Source organism: Saprolegnia diclina, assembly GCF_000281045.1.
Source record: "Saprolegnia diclina VS20 unplaced genomic scaffold supercont1.71, whole genome shotgun sequence".
NCBI lineage: Eukaryota > Oomycota > Saprolegniomycetes > Saprolegniales > Saprolegniaceae > Saprolegnia > Saprolegnia diclina.
This window is the reverse complement of record NW_008246138.1, coordinates 256,610-270,213: the sequence shown is the minus strand read 5'-3', so window position 1 is coordinate 270,213 and position 13,604 is coordinate 256,610. Positions and strand designations below refer to the sequence as shown.

Here is a 13,604-nt window from a genome sequence, read left to right as displayed (position 1 = left end):
TCCAAAGTGATGCCGAATTGCACTATTTGCGGCATCACGAGTCATGATGCCATTTGAAAGGAAGGATGCGATGGATGATATAGTCTTGAGCCTCTCTTTTACAAATGCTTGAAGATGTTCCAGTTATTTTTCTGGCTTGTGGTGCGATGGTTTGTCATGTCAAGCGCTTAACGGGGCTCTGCGCAGTGGTATGTGGCGCCATCAAAGCCCACCCAACGCGGCTCAGGCTCGCAAGGGCAAAGGGTTCTGTTTGGGCCGCAAGGAAGCAATAGAAAAGTTGGAGCAAGCAGGACGCATATTCAGTGCCGATTTCTACCTGCAGCTCCACCGGCAGCAAGACTTGTCAAACAACCGCGGTATGGCTGCCGCTGTGGACGCTATCGTAACCAACCTCCTTGATGACAATGCAGCATAAGACAGGTTATCATTGACGACGAGCAAAAAAACTCGTATCCGCGGCTTGGTTAATACATTGCTAACTTGATATACGACGCGTGTATTCTTCAACATGCTCAAGCGTGGTCCAGAGCTGTGCTGCGACGAGTGCGATCTTTTTCAGCCGAATGCGCTCACGCAACCAACATGGTGCTGTTGGCCGAAACGTACATGTACGTTCTAACGGACCACCACCGACGCACGCTTCAGCTTCTGTTTGGTTTTCGATTGCATGGTAAAGCGTGTTTGTTGTCGTGATTTCGTGTTTCGCGTAGGCTACTTCTTGTACACATGTCGCGCTCTATTGGGATCGGGCGTCACTTCACGTCCACTTGACCGCTAGATCTGACAGAGCGGCACGTAGTACTTGTATCGCTTCGCTTCGAGGTCATCTCCGTGCGACTTTGCCGGGATCGAGACGACGCGCCACGCCTTGACGTCGAGGATGTGCCACGTGCCGCTGTAGTTCAGCGTGAGGAGGCCGGCCATGGCCGCGGACGCACAGTCGATCAGGTACTCGCCCTCCGAGACATCGAGAAAAAGCGCGTAGAAACTCTGCGAATTGAGCACGAGAGTTGGCAGCGCGAGAGCTGGCGCTGGCGTCCAACGGTCATAGCCAAACGTTAACGCCATGCAGGTCAGTACGATAAGAATCGATGTTTGGAGTCGGTCGAAGCTTCCGATGGGAATGCGGCCACTGACGCACTCGAGACCGCTGTCCATGTCGACGAGAGCGCACTGCCGAGAGAGGCTCGCGACCTCGCCAAGTGGTGAAAAGACAGAGTGAAGCACCGTGCAGACCCACGTCAGGAGCGCACTTTTTGGCGCGTACGTGGCTGTGTACTGTTGTGTGATGCAACTGAAAGCGTCGTTGAGGACGTAGACGAGCCATGTAGCTTCGCTGGCCGCCAAGATCTGGTTGTACCACGGCGCGGACACCGCGTTCAAGAGGGCTCCTTCGCCACGGCGGGCGAGCAGCAGCGTCTGTGTGTTGAGGAGGCAGAGCGCCGTGACGCTGCGCACGAGGAGGAAGCTGCGGCCGATCCAGGCGATACCCACGGAACGGTTAATCTCAAAGAGGTTGCGGCCGTCGATGCGCCCACGGGCGACGAGGGCGTACACGAGCACGACGGCAGCAATCGCGACCAGAACCGTAGAGACGTACACTAGTGCCTGGAGAAAGTTATAGCTGTACGTGTGTGGGATGTGAGACGCGTCGGGTGTCATTAACACCGCGCTGACGCTGTGGCTGATGACAGATAGGCTTCCGTGGTCGCCATCGAAGCGTATGACCTCACGCCGGCCATCGATCCACTCGCAGAGCAGAAGCCAGCCATAGAACGTCCACGCAGCATCGCTGGAGCCAAAGAGCGGTTGTTGGAGCATAGCGGGTGCGCGACCTACGCCGACGTAGGCAAACTGCAGCACGCTAACGCCAAGCGCCGTCATTGCGTCGGCGGTTGAAGCACTCGAGACCATGGCGGGGGCCAAGCTGGCATTGTGTGTAGCGACAAAGGCCGCGATTGTCGCATAGTCGGAGGCGCAGTTGACAACGTCGGTCCGGCACAAGCCCGACGACAGCAAAAAGCATCTGGTCTCTGGTTGGGCTTACTGCATAAGACAATGTCGCGTTGCCATTCGGTAAGCTCCCGCCGAACGCAAAGGGCTGGGTCCACTGGTTGTTGTCGCCACTCGTGCTTATAGAAGGGATGTGCGTTGACGCCTCGGTCGCCAGTGCCGTGATGGGCAATCGTAGGTACGCGGTTTGGGCCGAGAGGTTGGACGTTGTGAGCGCTGCTATCGCCGTCGTAAAGTCAGCGTAGAGGCGCATAGCACGGGCTGGCGGCAGGAGAAATATCATGTCGACAGCGTTGAATGGCCCGAGGGACGAGCGCAGTAGCGCCAACTCGTTCGTCGGCGACGCGGCTAGCGTGCCGTTGTCGATCAAAAGTTGCTCGCTCGAAACGTTGGTGAAGGCGAAGTTGGCACTTGACGAAAGCAAGCTACGCCCGCCAATGCGAGTCGTGTTGGTGCTGACAGCCCAGAGGTCACTGGCGAAAGACCAATACATGCGCATTGACGTTTGCTGCGCCGGGTGGAAGTGCGACGCCACTTGGCTCAGAGGTAGCGCGTGCTTCAAACCCAGCGCGTTCTCGATCACGAAGGCCTCGCGGAACCCAATCGTCTTGTAGTTCTGGTACTGTAGGTCGAAGCGAGAGATGCCATGGGCAACCCAGTAGACGATTTCACCGGCTACAGACAACGACGACGAAGCAGGTTGCAGCTCTGAGAGAAAGGACCGACCACGCAACGATGCCTCAAGGTCGGCGCGTATCGCATAAGCAAACGAAGAGCCCCAGCACCACTCCCAGCGGCTCCAATCATTGATGTTGCGCAGCGGCACCTCCAAGTAGACAGCTCCGTTGGTGGCCATCGAGGACGCACACCGCGCTTGCCGAGCTGCAGTGCTGGCCATCGCCCAGCGTTGGTCAAGGTCCAGCCAGCAATATTGAGTAAACAGCCACGGCAGCTGACATGGTTCCATAGACCGCAGACCAGAGACGGCCGTGTGGAGCGTCACAACGCTTGGATCGTGGAGCACTCGCTGGGCCGTAGTCGCAGGGCACGCAATCTGCGTCGTCGAGTCGTTGTAGAGGGTGCTGTAGTCGACAAGAGACGTGGCACTGAGACTAAGCATCTCAGTGGACGAGTGAATCAGTTGTCGATTGAAGGTGTTGGCGACGAACGCGTACGTGCCGGAAGCGTAAAATTCGGCCCAGAAAAAGTCGTTGGCCATGTACGCTTGGGCGATCGCGAGGTACGCAACGTTGCTCGACAGTGTTGCGACGAGGTAGAGGCCGCCGAAGAGAAGTGCAACGGGTCGCAGCTTCTTCTGCAGCCACGAGGTAGGCACAGGGCTAGCTCCTAGCGACGGAAGCGTCCTTCGCCCAACAGCTGGCAGCTCGTGTACCGTCGCACGTCGGATGTACGTATCTGGCGACAGAGTGAGCCAGAGCTTTGTGTCAAAGACGCGGTTATTGGGCAAGCAAAAGACGCCGCAGAGCGCGGCAGTTTTAGCAGGACTTAAGAAGGTCCGGCCGTCGCTTAGCGGGAGGTGTCGCAGGACACTGGATGGTAGCACGAACGAGCGGTTCTCGAGTTCCAGCCAGCGGCCGCTTTTCCATCGCCGGTACACCATTCGCCCCACCGTTGAGCTGAGAATGACGGCCATGTGGACAGCAAAAATGGTCAGAACACGTTGAGCGTCACCGATCCGCACGTGCCCGCTTTCGCATTGGACATTCGTGGTCATGTCGACGGCAAAGCAGCTGCGATGGAGTGTAGCTTCAACGGTTAGGGGCACAAGTATATCTAAAGCTGCGACCAGTACCCACGAGAGGCAGCTCGTGACCGAGAGGTAGGTACTGCCGTGCGTGAGAGGGTGGAGCAGTTCTTGCCCAACGTACACAAGCCAGAGGGTCTCGCCGGCGAGTAGCCAAGTCGTGTGCAGTGGTTTTTGCCGCAGCGTCAACTGCACAAGACCTTTTTTGGAAGCGACCGAGACAACATCAGAACTCCCAAGGCAGACGCACGCTGTGAGACCGCGCGAGATGAGAAGGCCGCGGTTGAGGTACACGAACGACACGATACGGTTCAAGTGCAAAAGTGGCACCTCGTGATTCGAGGGCTGCAGCAACCAAACGACAGCAACAGCAACAGCCAAGAGGCTCAATATCACCGAAGAGGCCGCGGCAATGTACCAGTAGTACACGCTGAGAGACGTGCTTTGCAACGGCGCGGGGCCTGGGAGACGCGCAAGCTGACATGAGGTGCATGGAGCTCACGTCGCCTTCGACGGAAATGACCTCTCGGGCATTGTGAACCCAGTCATAGAAGCTCAGCAGGCCGTAGGGTGCCCATTCGTCGCTGATTATTAGCGGTGTCTCCAGTCGCATGTTGGAAGCGTTGCTCGACGGAGCAAGGGTTTGCATGATGCGAACGTCGAGAGCTGCAAGAGTTGTTGGTGGATCAGGCATCGGCGGCAGAAGCGCGGCCGCACTCAAGAGGGCCTTGACGTACGCAAGACAATCGCGGTTGCCGTCGGCGTGACTGCACACGTCACTGGCGCTAGAGACGTTCCCAAAAGCGACGGCAAAGAGTCCGCTCAGCGGCGTCCACGTGAACCTTATCGGTGACGGTATGTTACACTCATCGTCGTGGTTGAACGAATCCTGGGCAAACGACTGGAGGCGGCTGTAGCCGCATAGGGGACTTCCGCCGTAGTAGAGGTTGGGTCCTTGCCACGAAAGTGGCGTCGCCGACCAACTGCTCGATCTTGGTATGGCTTCAAAGAGCGCTTGAAAGGCAACGTTTGTCTGCAACTGGGACACGATAATCGCGTCAAAGCAGTGAACGTATGCGACTGGGGTCGGGACGCTGCCATCTCCCAGCGCCTCTCTAGGTCGAGCCAACAGTATTTTGTGGGTAAGAGGTCAACCGCGCCACGCTGAGACGCCGTAGGGCAGCGAGAGCTGCCGGGAGCGTCGTGAGGTCTTGATGCAACAGGAGACGGCCATACCCCGTGTGCTGCGCGTCATATGCGTACTGCGGAGTGAACAGGTTAAAGGGCGTGGTCGCCGTGTCGCCGTGGAGGGTGAGTGCGCTGTTGAAGATGGTCTGGAGTGCTATCTTGCTGCTCTCAAACTCGACCCAAAAGTAGTCGTTTCTCAGGTACAGCGCAAAGAAGTAGAGGCAATAGACGCTGAGAGCGACCGAGACACCAACGTAGCGAGCCCAGCGAAGTGGCGCCATGGTGTCGAGCGCACGGGGACGAGTCCATCTTGTCGCACTTTAGAGTTCATTTTAGCAGTTTCAGTGGCTGCTGTTTGCGCAAGCCGCGACTGGTGCGAAATCCAGGAACCGTTTCCCTCATTTTCAGACAGCCGATGCTTGTGGGACCATGGTTCAACGCGGTTCACGTCCTTTGCGCTTTTCTACCGGCGTGATTTTGTCTTTGTTGAAGCTATTCGTAAATTTGCGTCACGTGCATATCGCCAGTATATGTATTTGCATTCGTTGCAGGGCGTTTTGACCGCGATGCCCCGCAAGCTAACGGAGAGTAATGCTGCTTCGTCTGAACACCACCCTGCCAAGCCCTTCTCGACGTACGATAGTATCTGTACAGGACAGTGCACTGGATGCAACGAGGCAGAGGTGTCGACAACTGCGGAGGCTTCGGACACGTCTGCTTGTGCACTGCAAAACCATTTCGAGCGGCTGCCCTTTTAGAGTATGACGCGCTTGTAGGTGCAGCCAAGAACTTAGTGCAGCCAGCAAGAGTCGCTAGTCGCCGAGCCCATCGAGCGCCTCAACTTGATCGCACCACTTTCCGGACGGTCAGCGACAAGATCTGGTGCGCTGCGTTTACTGCATGGCTGTCTCTACCAAAAGCACAAAATGCCACAAGGGTCTGCATGCTGCATGGCCAGCACTTGGAGAACAAGAGATGCAGCGCGCGATGGAAAAACCTCATGCCAATAAACTCACACGTCGTGCGCAAAAGCCAGCAGGATCACGACGAACCCCTTCCTCGCGTTGGCCAGTGCGCCGGCGCAAGTGGCCAGATCGGCCGCCCAATTTATTGCAACGATGCGCCCTTCTTGTTCGCGACGTGCGCATCGACTACATAGTACTGGTTCCTCGGCTGCATTGAACCGACGCTGTCAATGGCGCCTTGTCGCCCCGACACTTCTCTGTGCATATTTATCGCCAGTGGTAGACCACTTCGCTTGCGATAGTCAATATCTCAGCTGTCAGGACGTAGCGTCACGATCACTTGAACCGTCGTTCGAGTGTGGCGAGAGCGGGTGCTCCCTGTGACGCGTCACGGGTTCGAAGCTCCGACTTCCTCGGATCTCATGCATAAGCCATCTGCTCTACTTGTGCCAAGCGTAGAGGCCAACCCATGCGCTCGCGTCCTTCCAAAGATCCTGACTGCAACGCATGACTCTGCAACGGCTTTCTTTCGGCCGCTGGATGTTTCGGTTCCGCCGACGTCGAGACGATGGCAGAGCTCAGTTTCCAAATCACCACCAAGAGCCCAAGTACTACCATGGTCCGCCTCCTCGCCTTCGCCCTCGCCTCGCTCCTTCCCGCGTGCGTCACAGCGCAGCCGATGCTCGGTGGCTGGCACAACACGACCAACATTACCGAAGGTCTCGCGGAAACGTACTACTCGGCCGTCTCATCGCCTACCAGCTACGCCGCCGACGCCACGCTCTTCGTGTGCGCAACCACCGTCACGAGCGTCTCCGCCCAGGTCGTGAGCGGCATGAACTACATCTTCCACGTCGAAGGCTGCGCCGTGCCCTCGGCCACCGACTCGGGCGCCGACTGCACGTGCCCGGCAGCGCCGACCGCCTACGACGTCGCTATCTCCGACGCGCCGTGGATGCAAGTTCTCAGCGTCACCAGCATCACCCCCGTCTAGGACCCTCGTGTCGTTGTACCCAGCAGCTCGCTTGTCTGGATGGCTAATTTGCGTCAAAATTACTATGTGTTTGGCTTGACCACTGTGGGCTTGCGCACGGCGCGCTTGTACATCTTCTTGTTGCGCTCGACCATGTGCACCTAGACGACGCACATGAGGTCTCTGCACCATGATCCATTGCGGCGCCTACGTAGTCTTTCATGTGCGTGTTGATGTGGATCCTAGGCGGTTGAGTAAGCACATGAGGAGGAGCAAGGCGTACCGGTCGGGGATGTGCACGTAGAGGATCATTCGGCCCATCACAAAGAGCTCGTCGAGGTCCAGCACATTTCCCTAGGCCCAAAAAGTGAGCTGCTACAGCCTCCAGCGAGCGCGCACCGTGGGTCCGACTTGGCGCACGTGGCTCAAGCGCACGCTATGCGAGCATGAGTGCCACTGTCGACGTCGCCGACGTACTCCATGCCTTGGCTCACTTCCTCGACGACGCCCGTGAGAACGCGCTCCGTCTTAAGCTCGATCGTGATCTCCATGCCCAGCATGCTCTGGAGCACGACCAGGAGCGTCCGGTGGTCACGCCGGCCCTGCATCGCGCTTGTCGATTATCGAAGCCCTCGCCGCTGGCGCCGGATTCGCACAAAATCACTTCGTTTTAAGCGTGGAGCGATCCGGATTGGCTGAGAAGAATTGTTTTTAGCCAATCGGATGCCGGCGTGGCGGACTACGTTCAAATTGGCAGCAGCTTGGGAGGTGCGCAAGGACGAGCGCCCGCCGACGAACCCAGGAGACGGTGACGGTACGTGGCATCATCGGACGTCGAGACAATCTCTTCCTGTACATGTGGATCTTCTCGGAGCAAGAGCTCATGGACAGTCCGTCGCGCCGGGACGGCGTCCCGCGCCATACCATGGACTTGTACCGCATCCGCTGCTGCGAGTTCATCGAGAAGATGGGCGCGATCTTTCGCCTCCCGCCCCTGTCTATAGCTAGCGGCAAGATCTTCTTCCACCGGTGCGCTACATCATGCCAGTGTGCGCGCGTCTCATGATGCTGCCTCTAGCTTCTTCGCCGTCCAGTCCTACAAGGCCTACGACGCCTGGCGCATCGCGGCCACGTGTCTCTTCCTCGCGGCCAAAGTCGAAGAGCATTACATGAAGATCCCCGATTACACAAAGCACTACCTCGCTCAGCGCAAGAAGCTCACACACGACGCCAAGCTGCCCGAGAGCATCCGACCGATCATGCCGACGAACCCGACGGTCGAGGCCGAGACCGAAACCATCCTCTTCACCGAGTGCATCCTCCTCCATGTGCTTGCGTACGACCTCAACGTCATACACCCGTACACGTTCGTGGCAGACTTTGTCGCAGCCGCTCTGAACGCAGCGGGTGCGGTCTCGGACGCCAACACCAAGGCCTTGAAAAAGGCCGCGTGGAGCTTCATCAACGACACATCCAAGAGCACTGTGTGCTTACGCTACAAGCCGCGCCATATTGCCGCCGTCGCCGTCTACCTCGCGGGCTGCTACGAAACCCTGTGGCCCACGGGCTCGTTGGCGCCGGACGGGACGCCGTGGTCGACGCTTCTGAGTGTGCCCGACGACGTTCTCCGAGGTTGGCTGCCATCGTCTTTGCTTGTATCTACATCGATGCGTAGGTTCGGTGGTGATGGTTCTAACGACCTACAGCCGCGTCGAGTACCACAAGAACCGGCCGCTGGTCCCCGGCATCCAGCGACTCCTCGAGACCAACAGCATTCCCAAGCACTCGCAATAATGCAATAGTATACACCTAGTCCCATCACAAACGTGTAAACCCTAGCCTTCGTCGTGCACTGATCAAGCGTCGATGCGACTCGTTCGAAGTCACAAGTTGAAGGCGCTGGATTCAACTGCGTGCCAATTACGTTTGTTGTGCAACCTTATTCGTCCACCGAAACACTGTAAAAGCCGCAAGAAGCCCGACACGGCGTCACGGCGTAGTTGGTCAGCAACGCGCCGTGGCACTTGCACCCGGGACCGGTCTTGGCGTGGCTCTCGACGGCGCACGTTTGAATATGCAGCGTGTACATGTCGTCAGCTATGATGTCGAGGCTCGTAAAACGGTCTGCGCAGAGATTGGGAAAGTTGGTGGCGTTGCTCCGATGCGCCTTGTTCAAGGCCTTGTAGTAGTAGGCCATGGCTTTGCTCGAGACGACGAGGCCAAACGACGTGCGGCCTGGAACGACAGCCGACTGCTCGACCTCCACACCCGTGATGAAGCGAGAGGTCGTCCACGGCTCGTAGATGCTAACGGCGTACGCTTGAACCGTCTTCGTGGAGCACGAGCAGGTGCGGTTGGCGGTCGGGACGGTGTTGATGACGCAACCACTCACGTGGTATCGATAGTTGGTGCCCGACACGGGCTGCGTGTCGACGGTCGATATGGCAGTCGTGCAGATCTTGTCGGAGGTTGCGTTGAGGTAGCTCGACGATGCGCTGATTACGTCAAAGTACTTGGTCACGAGCGAGTTAGTCAACTTGACATTGATGGACCAAGCGCCTTCTTGGCTAACGACGGGCGCCACGACGAGCACAAGCAGTGTTTTGATCCAGTGCATCGAGGACAATCAGAATATGATGGTCATCACCTTGGGCTGCATGGTCGGAGAATCTGCCAACCGTCGGCATCTTTTTTCCCACAGAACGAATCCTGGTTGTTGTTTGTCATCGCACCTTCCCCGCGTCTCCACTCGCCCGTTCGTGTGACGAGCGAACTCGTGGCGAACGCGCACGTCTCGGGCTTTGACTTGGTTTTGAGCACTCGAGTAGAAATGCTTGGACATTGATTCCAAAGGTGCCAACTCCTTGCGGGAGTACCAGTTGAAATGCTCGACGACCGCCGTTCGAGCGGCGCTGCTGTAAGAGGTTACATAACTTCTTATCAGCGTCGACTTGCACAAATGCCTCATCTTTTCTTTCAGCTGTGTATTCAAGCGCACGCAGTTCTCAGTTGCTCCAATGTTTAATCGTTTGGTTTTAGTTGTTTAGTCACGGAGTTGCCAATGCATTTAAACCTCTTAGTCGTTTAGTCACTTAGTCGTTTAGTCTCTTAGTCGTTTAGTCTCTTAGTCATTTCGTATATTAGTCGTTTAGTTGGTGAAATCTTTGGTTGTGTCGGATTGGCTGTTTTTTCGAAGCCGGTGGATTTGTGGCAGTGCCGAGTTTGCATTTTCAGTCGAAAGCGACGGCAGACGAGGGCACGGGCGCGTCCTTCCATGGCACGTCCGGTTCCTCAGCGCTGCTAGAGCAAAGCCCCAGACGCAGCCCTCTTTCACACGAGAAACTCCTCCATCTAAACATACTATCGTCGCTCGCCCTCGGGCGAGTGGACACTGAGGTCACGGGACCTGGATCTGTCAAAAGCACGTAGAAGGTACGGCTGCGCTGGGGGGAGAGCACTTGTCAGGCCCGCATGAGTCCAGCGGGTCTGGATTAACCTCTCCAACATTCTACGTTCATCATAGCGGCAAGATCGACTAAGCTCTTAGATAACATGAAGTACATGAGAAGTTGCTTCTTCGACGGTTCGCTCAGACAGACGTCTTCGCAAGGCTCCTTCAAGAAGCCACTTGGGCGCCGTGCGCTGCGATTGGCCCGTTCCGTGGCGCCGATCTGGGCGTGCGAGCGTGTGGCGGGACGTGGCTCTGCCCAATGCGAGCGAGGAGCTTCGCACCAGCTGCTACCTCAGGCTTCAGGCGGGAAACTCGGGGTCGATTCGCCGCGGAAACGCCCGTTGCCGAAACGCCCGCCGCCTTGCTACACGTCCAGCAGCAGCAGGACAAATCCAGCGGCTCAACGCCGCAGTGTCAATCAACGTTGGCGGCTTCACGCACACTCGATATTCGACTAAGAACTAGATATCGACTCCGCGACGAGACGACTGCATCGCCCTTGGTAGCATGCTATTTCGAGCGCGAACCGCTCCGAAGGCGCGGGCGCCATCTTCTTGGCGCCAAAATTAGCGCTGCGTCAGGACCAGTGCCTCTGGGAAGCGATATCACTATATAGAGGTCCGCCGATCGCGCCAAAACGAGGGGTCAGTTCCGCATTTGCCGCCGCCGACCAAGAAGCAGCATGTACGTGGTCAAGCGCGATGGGCGCAGCGAGGACGTCAAGTTCGACAAGATCACCGCGCGCATCAACAAGCTCTGCTACGGCCTCGACCCCAACTACGTCAACCCGATTCTGATCGCGCAAAAGGTCGTCGCCGGCGTCTACGCGGGCGTCACGACATCCGAGCTCGACGAGCTCGCGGCCGAGACCGCGGCCTACCAGTCCACGCAGCACCCCGACTTCTCCAAGCTCGCGGCGCGCATCTCGATCTCGAACCTGCACAAGAACACGCACAAGGTCTTCTCGGACAACATCGAGCTCTTCTACAACAACAAGCACGCCAAGACGGGCGCGCCGGCGCCGCTCATCGCTGAAGACGTGTACGCGATCATCATGGCCAACAAGGAGCTCCTCAACTCGGCCATCATCTCGGACCGCGACTTTGAGTACGACTACTTTGGCTTCAAGACGCTCGAGAAGAGCTACCTCCTCCGCGTCGACGGCAAGGTCTGCGAGCGCCCGCAGCACCTCATCATGCGCGTCGCCGTGGGTATCCACAAGGAGGACATTGCCGGCGCCCTCGACACGTACGAGTACATGAGCCAAATGTTCTTTACGCACGCGACGCCGACGCTCTTCAACGCCGGCACGCCGCGCCCGCAGCTCTCGAGTTGCTTCCTCCTCGCGATGCGCGACGACTCAATCGAAGGCATCTACGACACGCTCAAGCAGTGCGCGTGCATCTCCAAGTGGGCGGGCGGCATTGGCGTCAACATCCACAACATCCGCAGCACCAACAGCTACATCCGCGGTACGAACGGCTCGTCCAACGGCATCATCCCGATGCTCCGCGTCTTCAACGACACGGCGCGCTACGTCGACCAGGGCGGCGGCAAGCGCAAGGGCTCGTTCGCGATCTACCTCGAGCCGTGGCACGCCGACATTTTCGAGTTCCTCGACCTCAAGAAGAACCACGGCAACGAGCTGCACCGCGCGCGCGACCTCTTCTACGCCATGTGGATTCCGGACCTCTTCATGAAGCGCGTCGAGTCGAACGGCGACTGGAGTCTCTTTTGCCCGAACGAAGCGCCGGGCCTCCACGACTGCTGGGGCGCCGAGTTTGAGGCGCTCTACCACAAGTACGAGTCGGAGGGCCGCGCGCGTAAGACGATCAAGGCGCAGCAGCTCTGGTTTGCGATCCTCGACTCGCAGATCGAGACGGGCACGCCGTACATGCTGTACAAGGACGCGTGCAACTCGAAGAGCAACCAGCAGAACCTCGGCACGATCAAGTCGAGCAACCTCTGCTGCGAGGTCATCGAGTACACGAGCCCGGACGAGGTCGCGGTGTGCAACCTCGCGTCCATCGCGCTCTCCAAGTTTGTCACCGACGGCGACTTTGACTTCAAGAACCTGCACAAGGTGTCCAAGATTGTGACGCGCAACCTCAACAAGGTCATCGACGTCAACTACTACCCGATCGAAGAGGCGCGCAAGAGCAACATGCGCCACCGCCCGGTCGGCATCGGTGTCCAGGGCCTCGCGGACGCCTTCATCCTCATGGGCTTCCCGTTCGAGTCGCCGGAAGCGAAGAAGCTCAACATCCAGATCTTTGAGACCATCTACCACGCGGCCATGGAAACGTCGATGGAGATCGCCAAGGAGCTCGGCCCGTACGAGACGTACGCCGGGTCGCCCGTCTCGCAGGGCAAGTTCCAGTACGACATGTGGGGCGTCTCGCCGACGGACCTCTGGGACTGGAAGACGCTCAAGGCGCAGGTTGCGGCCCACGGTGTGCGCAACTCGCTCCTCCTCGCGCCCATGCCGACGGCGTCGACGGCGCAGATCCTCGGCAACAACGAGTCCATCGAGCCGTTCACGAGCAACATGTACTCGCGCCGCGTGCTCGCTGGCGAGTTTACGATCGTCAACAAGTACCTCATGAAGGAGCTCATCGGCCTCGGGCTCTGGAACGCCGACGTGCGCAACCAGATTCTGCACGACCGCGGCAGCGTCCAGAACGTGGCGACGATCCCGAAGCGCATCAAGGACATTTACAAGACGGTCTGGGAGATCAAGCAAAAGGTCGTGCTCGACCTCGCGGCCGACCGCGGCGCGTTCATCTGCCAGAGCCAGTCGATGAACGTGCACATCGCCGACCCGAGCGTGAGCAAGCTCACGTCGATGCACTTTTACGCGTGGAAGCGCGGCCTCAAGACGGGCATGTACTACATGCGCTCGCGCCCCAAGGCCGATGCGATCCAGTTCACGGTCGACCAGTCGGCCATCAAGCGCCAGCAGGCCGCCAACGCCGGCAAGGCGCCCACGGCCGCGCCGGCGCCGACTGCCGCGCAGCCGGACGAGGAAGAGGAGTGCTTGTCGTGCGGTGCGTAGGCGCGTCGCCGCTGCGTATTTAAACAGCCCAATCGACGCGACTTGCTTGTTTTTATGCTCGGTCCCTTGGCTCTGCGTCGTCTGTTGCGTCCGTGGTGCTGAATTTGTGGGTGGCCATCTGCCGGCATGGATTTCTTGGCCGGCGCAGATGGCCAGTCTTCGCAAACAGAGCGCGGTCGACGTTGAAGCCTGGC

At 58.3% G+C, this 13,604-nt stretch overlaps 6 protein-coding genes across 6 annotated transcripts; 3 read left to right on the top strand and 3 right to left on the bottom strand.

Annotated features, from left to right (window-relative positions):
* Positions 1–774: 774 nt before the first annotated feature.
* On the bottom strand, positions 775–5,247 carry SDRG_14453 (hypothetical protein; the record flags this gene model as incomplete). The annotated part of the gene is made up of 4 exons (XM_008620582.1): positions 775–2,026; positions 2,094–4,255; positions 4,302–4,893; positions 4,934–5,247. The coding sequence occupies 4 exons, from the start codon at positions 5,245–5,247 to the stop codon at positions 775–777; spliced, it is 4,320 nt and encodes a 1,439-aa protein (XP_008618804.1).
* Positions 5,248–6,547: 1,300 nt separating this feature from the next.
* SDRG_14452 (hypothetical protein) lies at positions 6,548–6,925 on the top strand (the record flags this gene model as incomplete). The annotated part of the gene is made up of 1 exon (XM_008620581.1): positions 6,548–6,925. The coding sequence occupies one exon, from the start codon at positions 6,548–6,550 to the stop codon at positions 6,923–6,925; it is 378 nt and encodes a 125-aa protein (XP_008618803.1).
* An 8-nt stretch (positions 6,926–6,933) lies between these two features.
* Positions 6,934–7,584, bottom strand: SDRG_14451 (hypothetical protein). Its single transcript, XM_008620580.1, has 5 exons — positions 7,382–7,584; positions 7,304–7,340; positions 7,188–7,258; positions 7,116–7,146; positions 6,934–7,065 (listed from the first exon to the last, which is right to left on the bottom strand). The coding sequence occupies exons 1-5, from the start codon at positions 7,510–7,512 to the stop codon at positions 6,988–6,990; spliced, it is 348 nt and encodes a 115-aa protein (XP_008618802.1). The 5' UTR covers positions 7,513–7,584; the 3' UTR covers positions 6,934–6,987.
* A 53-nt stretch (positions 7,585–7,637) lies between these two features.
* SDRG_14450 (hypothetical protein) lies at positions 7,638–8,756 on the top strand. Its single transcript, XM_008620579.1, has 3 exons — positions 7,638–7,933; positions 7,983–8,536; positions 8,580–8,756. Exons 1-3 carry the CDS (start codon positions 7,761–7,763, stop codon positions 8,696–8,698), a joined length of 846 nt encoding a protein of 281 aa, XP_008618801.1. The 5' UTR covers positions 7,638–7,760; the 3' UTR covers positions 8,699–8,756.
* Positions 8,757–8,780: 24 nt separating this feature from the next.
* On the bottom strand, positions 8,781–9,521 carry SDRG_14449 (hypothetical protein; the record flags this gene model as incomplete). The annotated part of the gene is made up of 1 exon (XM_008620578.1): positions 8,781–9,521. The coding sequence occupies one exon, from the start codon at positions 9,519–9,521 to the stop codon at positions 8,844–8,846; it is 678 nt and encodes a 225-aa protein (XP_008618800.1). The 3' UTR covers positions 8,781–8,843.
* A 1,472-nt stretch (positions 9,522–10,993) lies between these two features.
* On the top strand, positions 10,994–13,475 carry SDRG_14448 (ribonucleoside-diphosphate reductase large subunit). Its single transcript, XM_008620577.1, has one exon. The coding sequence runs from the start codon at positions 11,038–11,040 to the stop codon at positions 13,408–13,410; it is 2,373 nt and encodes a 790-aa protein (XP_008618799.1). The 5' UTR covers positions 10,994–11,037; the 3' UTR covers positions 13,411–13,475.
* The last annotated feature ends 129 nt before the right edge of the window (positions 13,476–13,604 follow it).

Bases quoted from the DNA above. Each gene is read 5' to 3' on its own strand.
- SDRG_14450 (XM_008620579.1), top strand. From the start codon at position 7,761: ATGTGGATCTTCTCGGAGCAAGAGCTCATGGACAGTCCGTCGCGCCGG. The intron at 7,934-7,982 runs GTGCGCTACATC...TGCTGCCTCTAG, and splicing joins GGCAAGATCTTCTTCCACCG to CTTCTTCGCCGTCCAGTCCT. The intron at 8,537-8,579 runs GTTGGCTGCCAT...ATCGATGCGTAG, and splicing joins GCCCGACGACGTTCTCCGAG to GTTCGGTGGTGATGGTTCTA.
- SDRG_14448 (XM_008620577.1), top strand. From the start codon at position 11,038: ATGTACGTGGTCAAGCGCGATGGGCGCAGCGAGGACGTCAAGTTCGAC.
- SDRG_14451 (XM_008620580.1), bottom strand. From the start codon at position 7,512: ATGCAGGGCCGGCGTGACCACCGGACGCTCCTGGTCGTGCTCCAGAGC. The intron at 7,341-7,381 runs GTACGTCGGCGA...ATGCTCGCATAG, and splicing joins GAAGTGAGCCAAGGCATGGA to CGTGCGCTTGAGCCACGTGC. The intron at 7,147-7,187 runs GTACGCCTTGCT...TCAACCGCCTAG, and splicing joins TACGTGCACATCCCCGACCG to GATCCACATCAACACGCACA.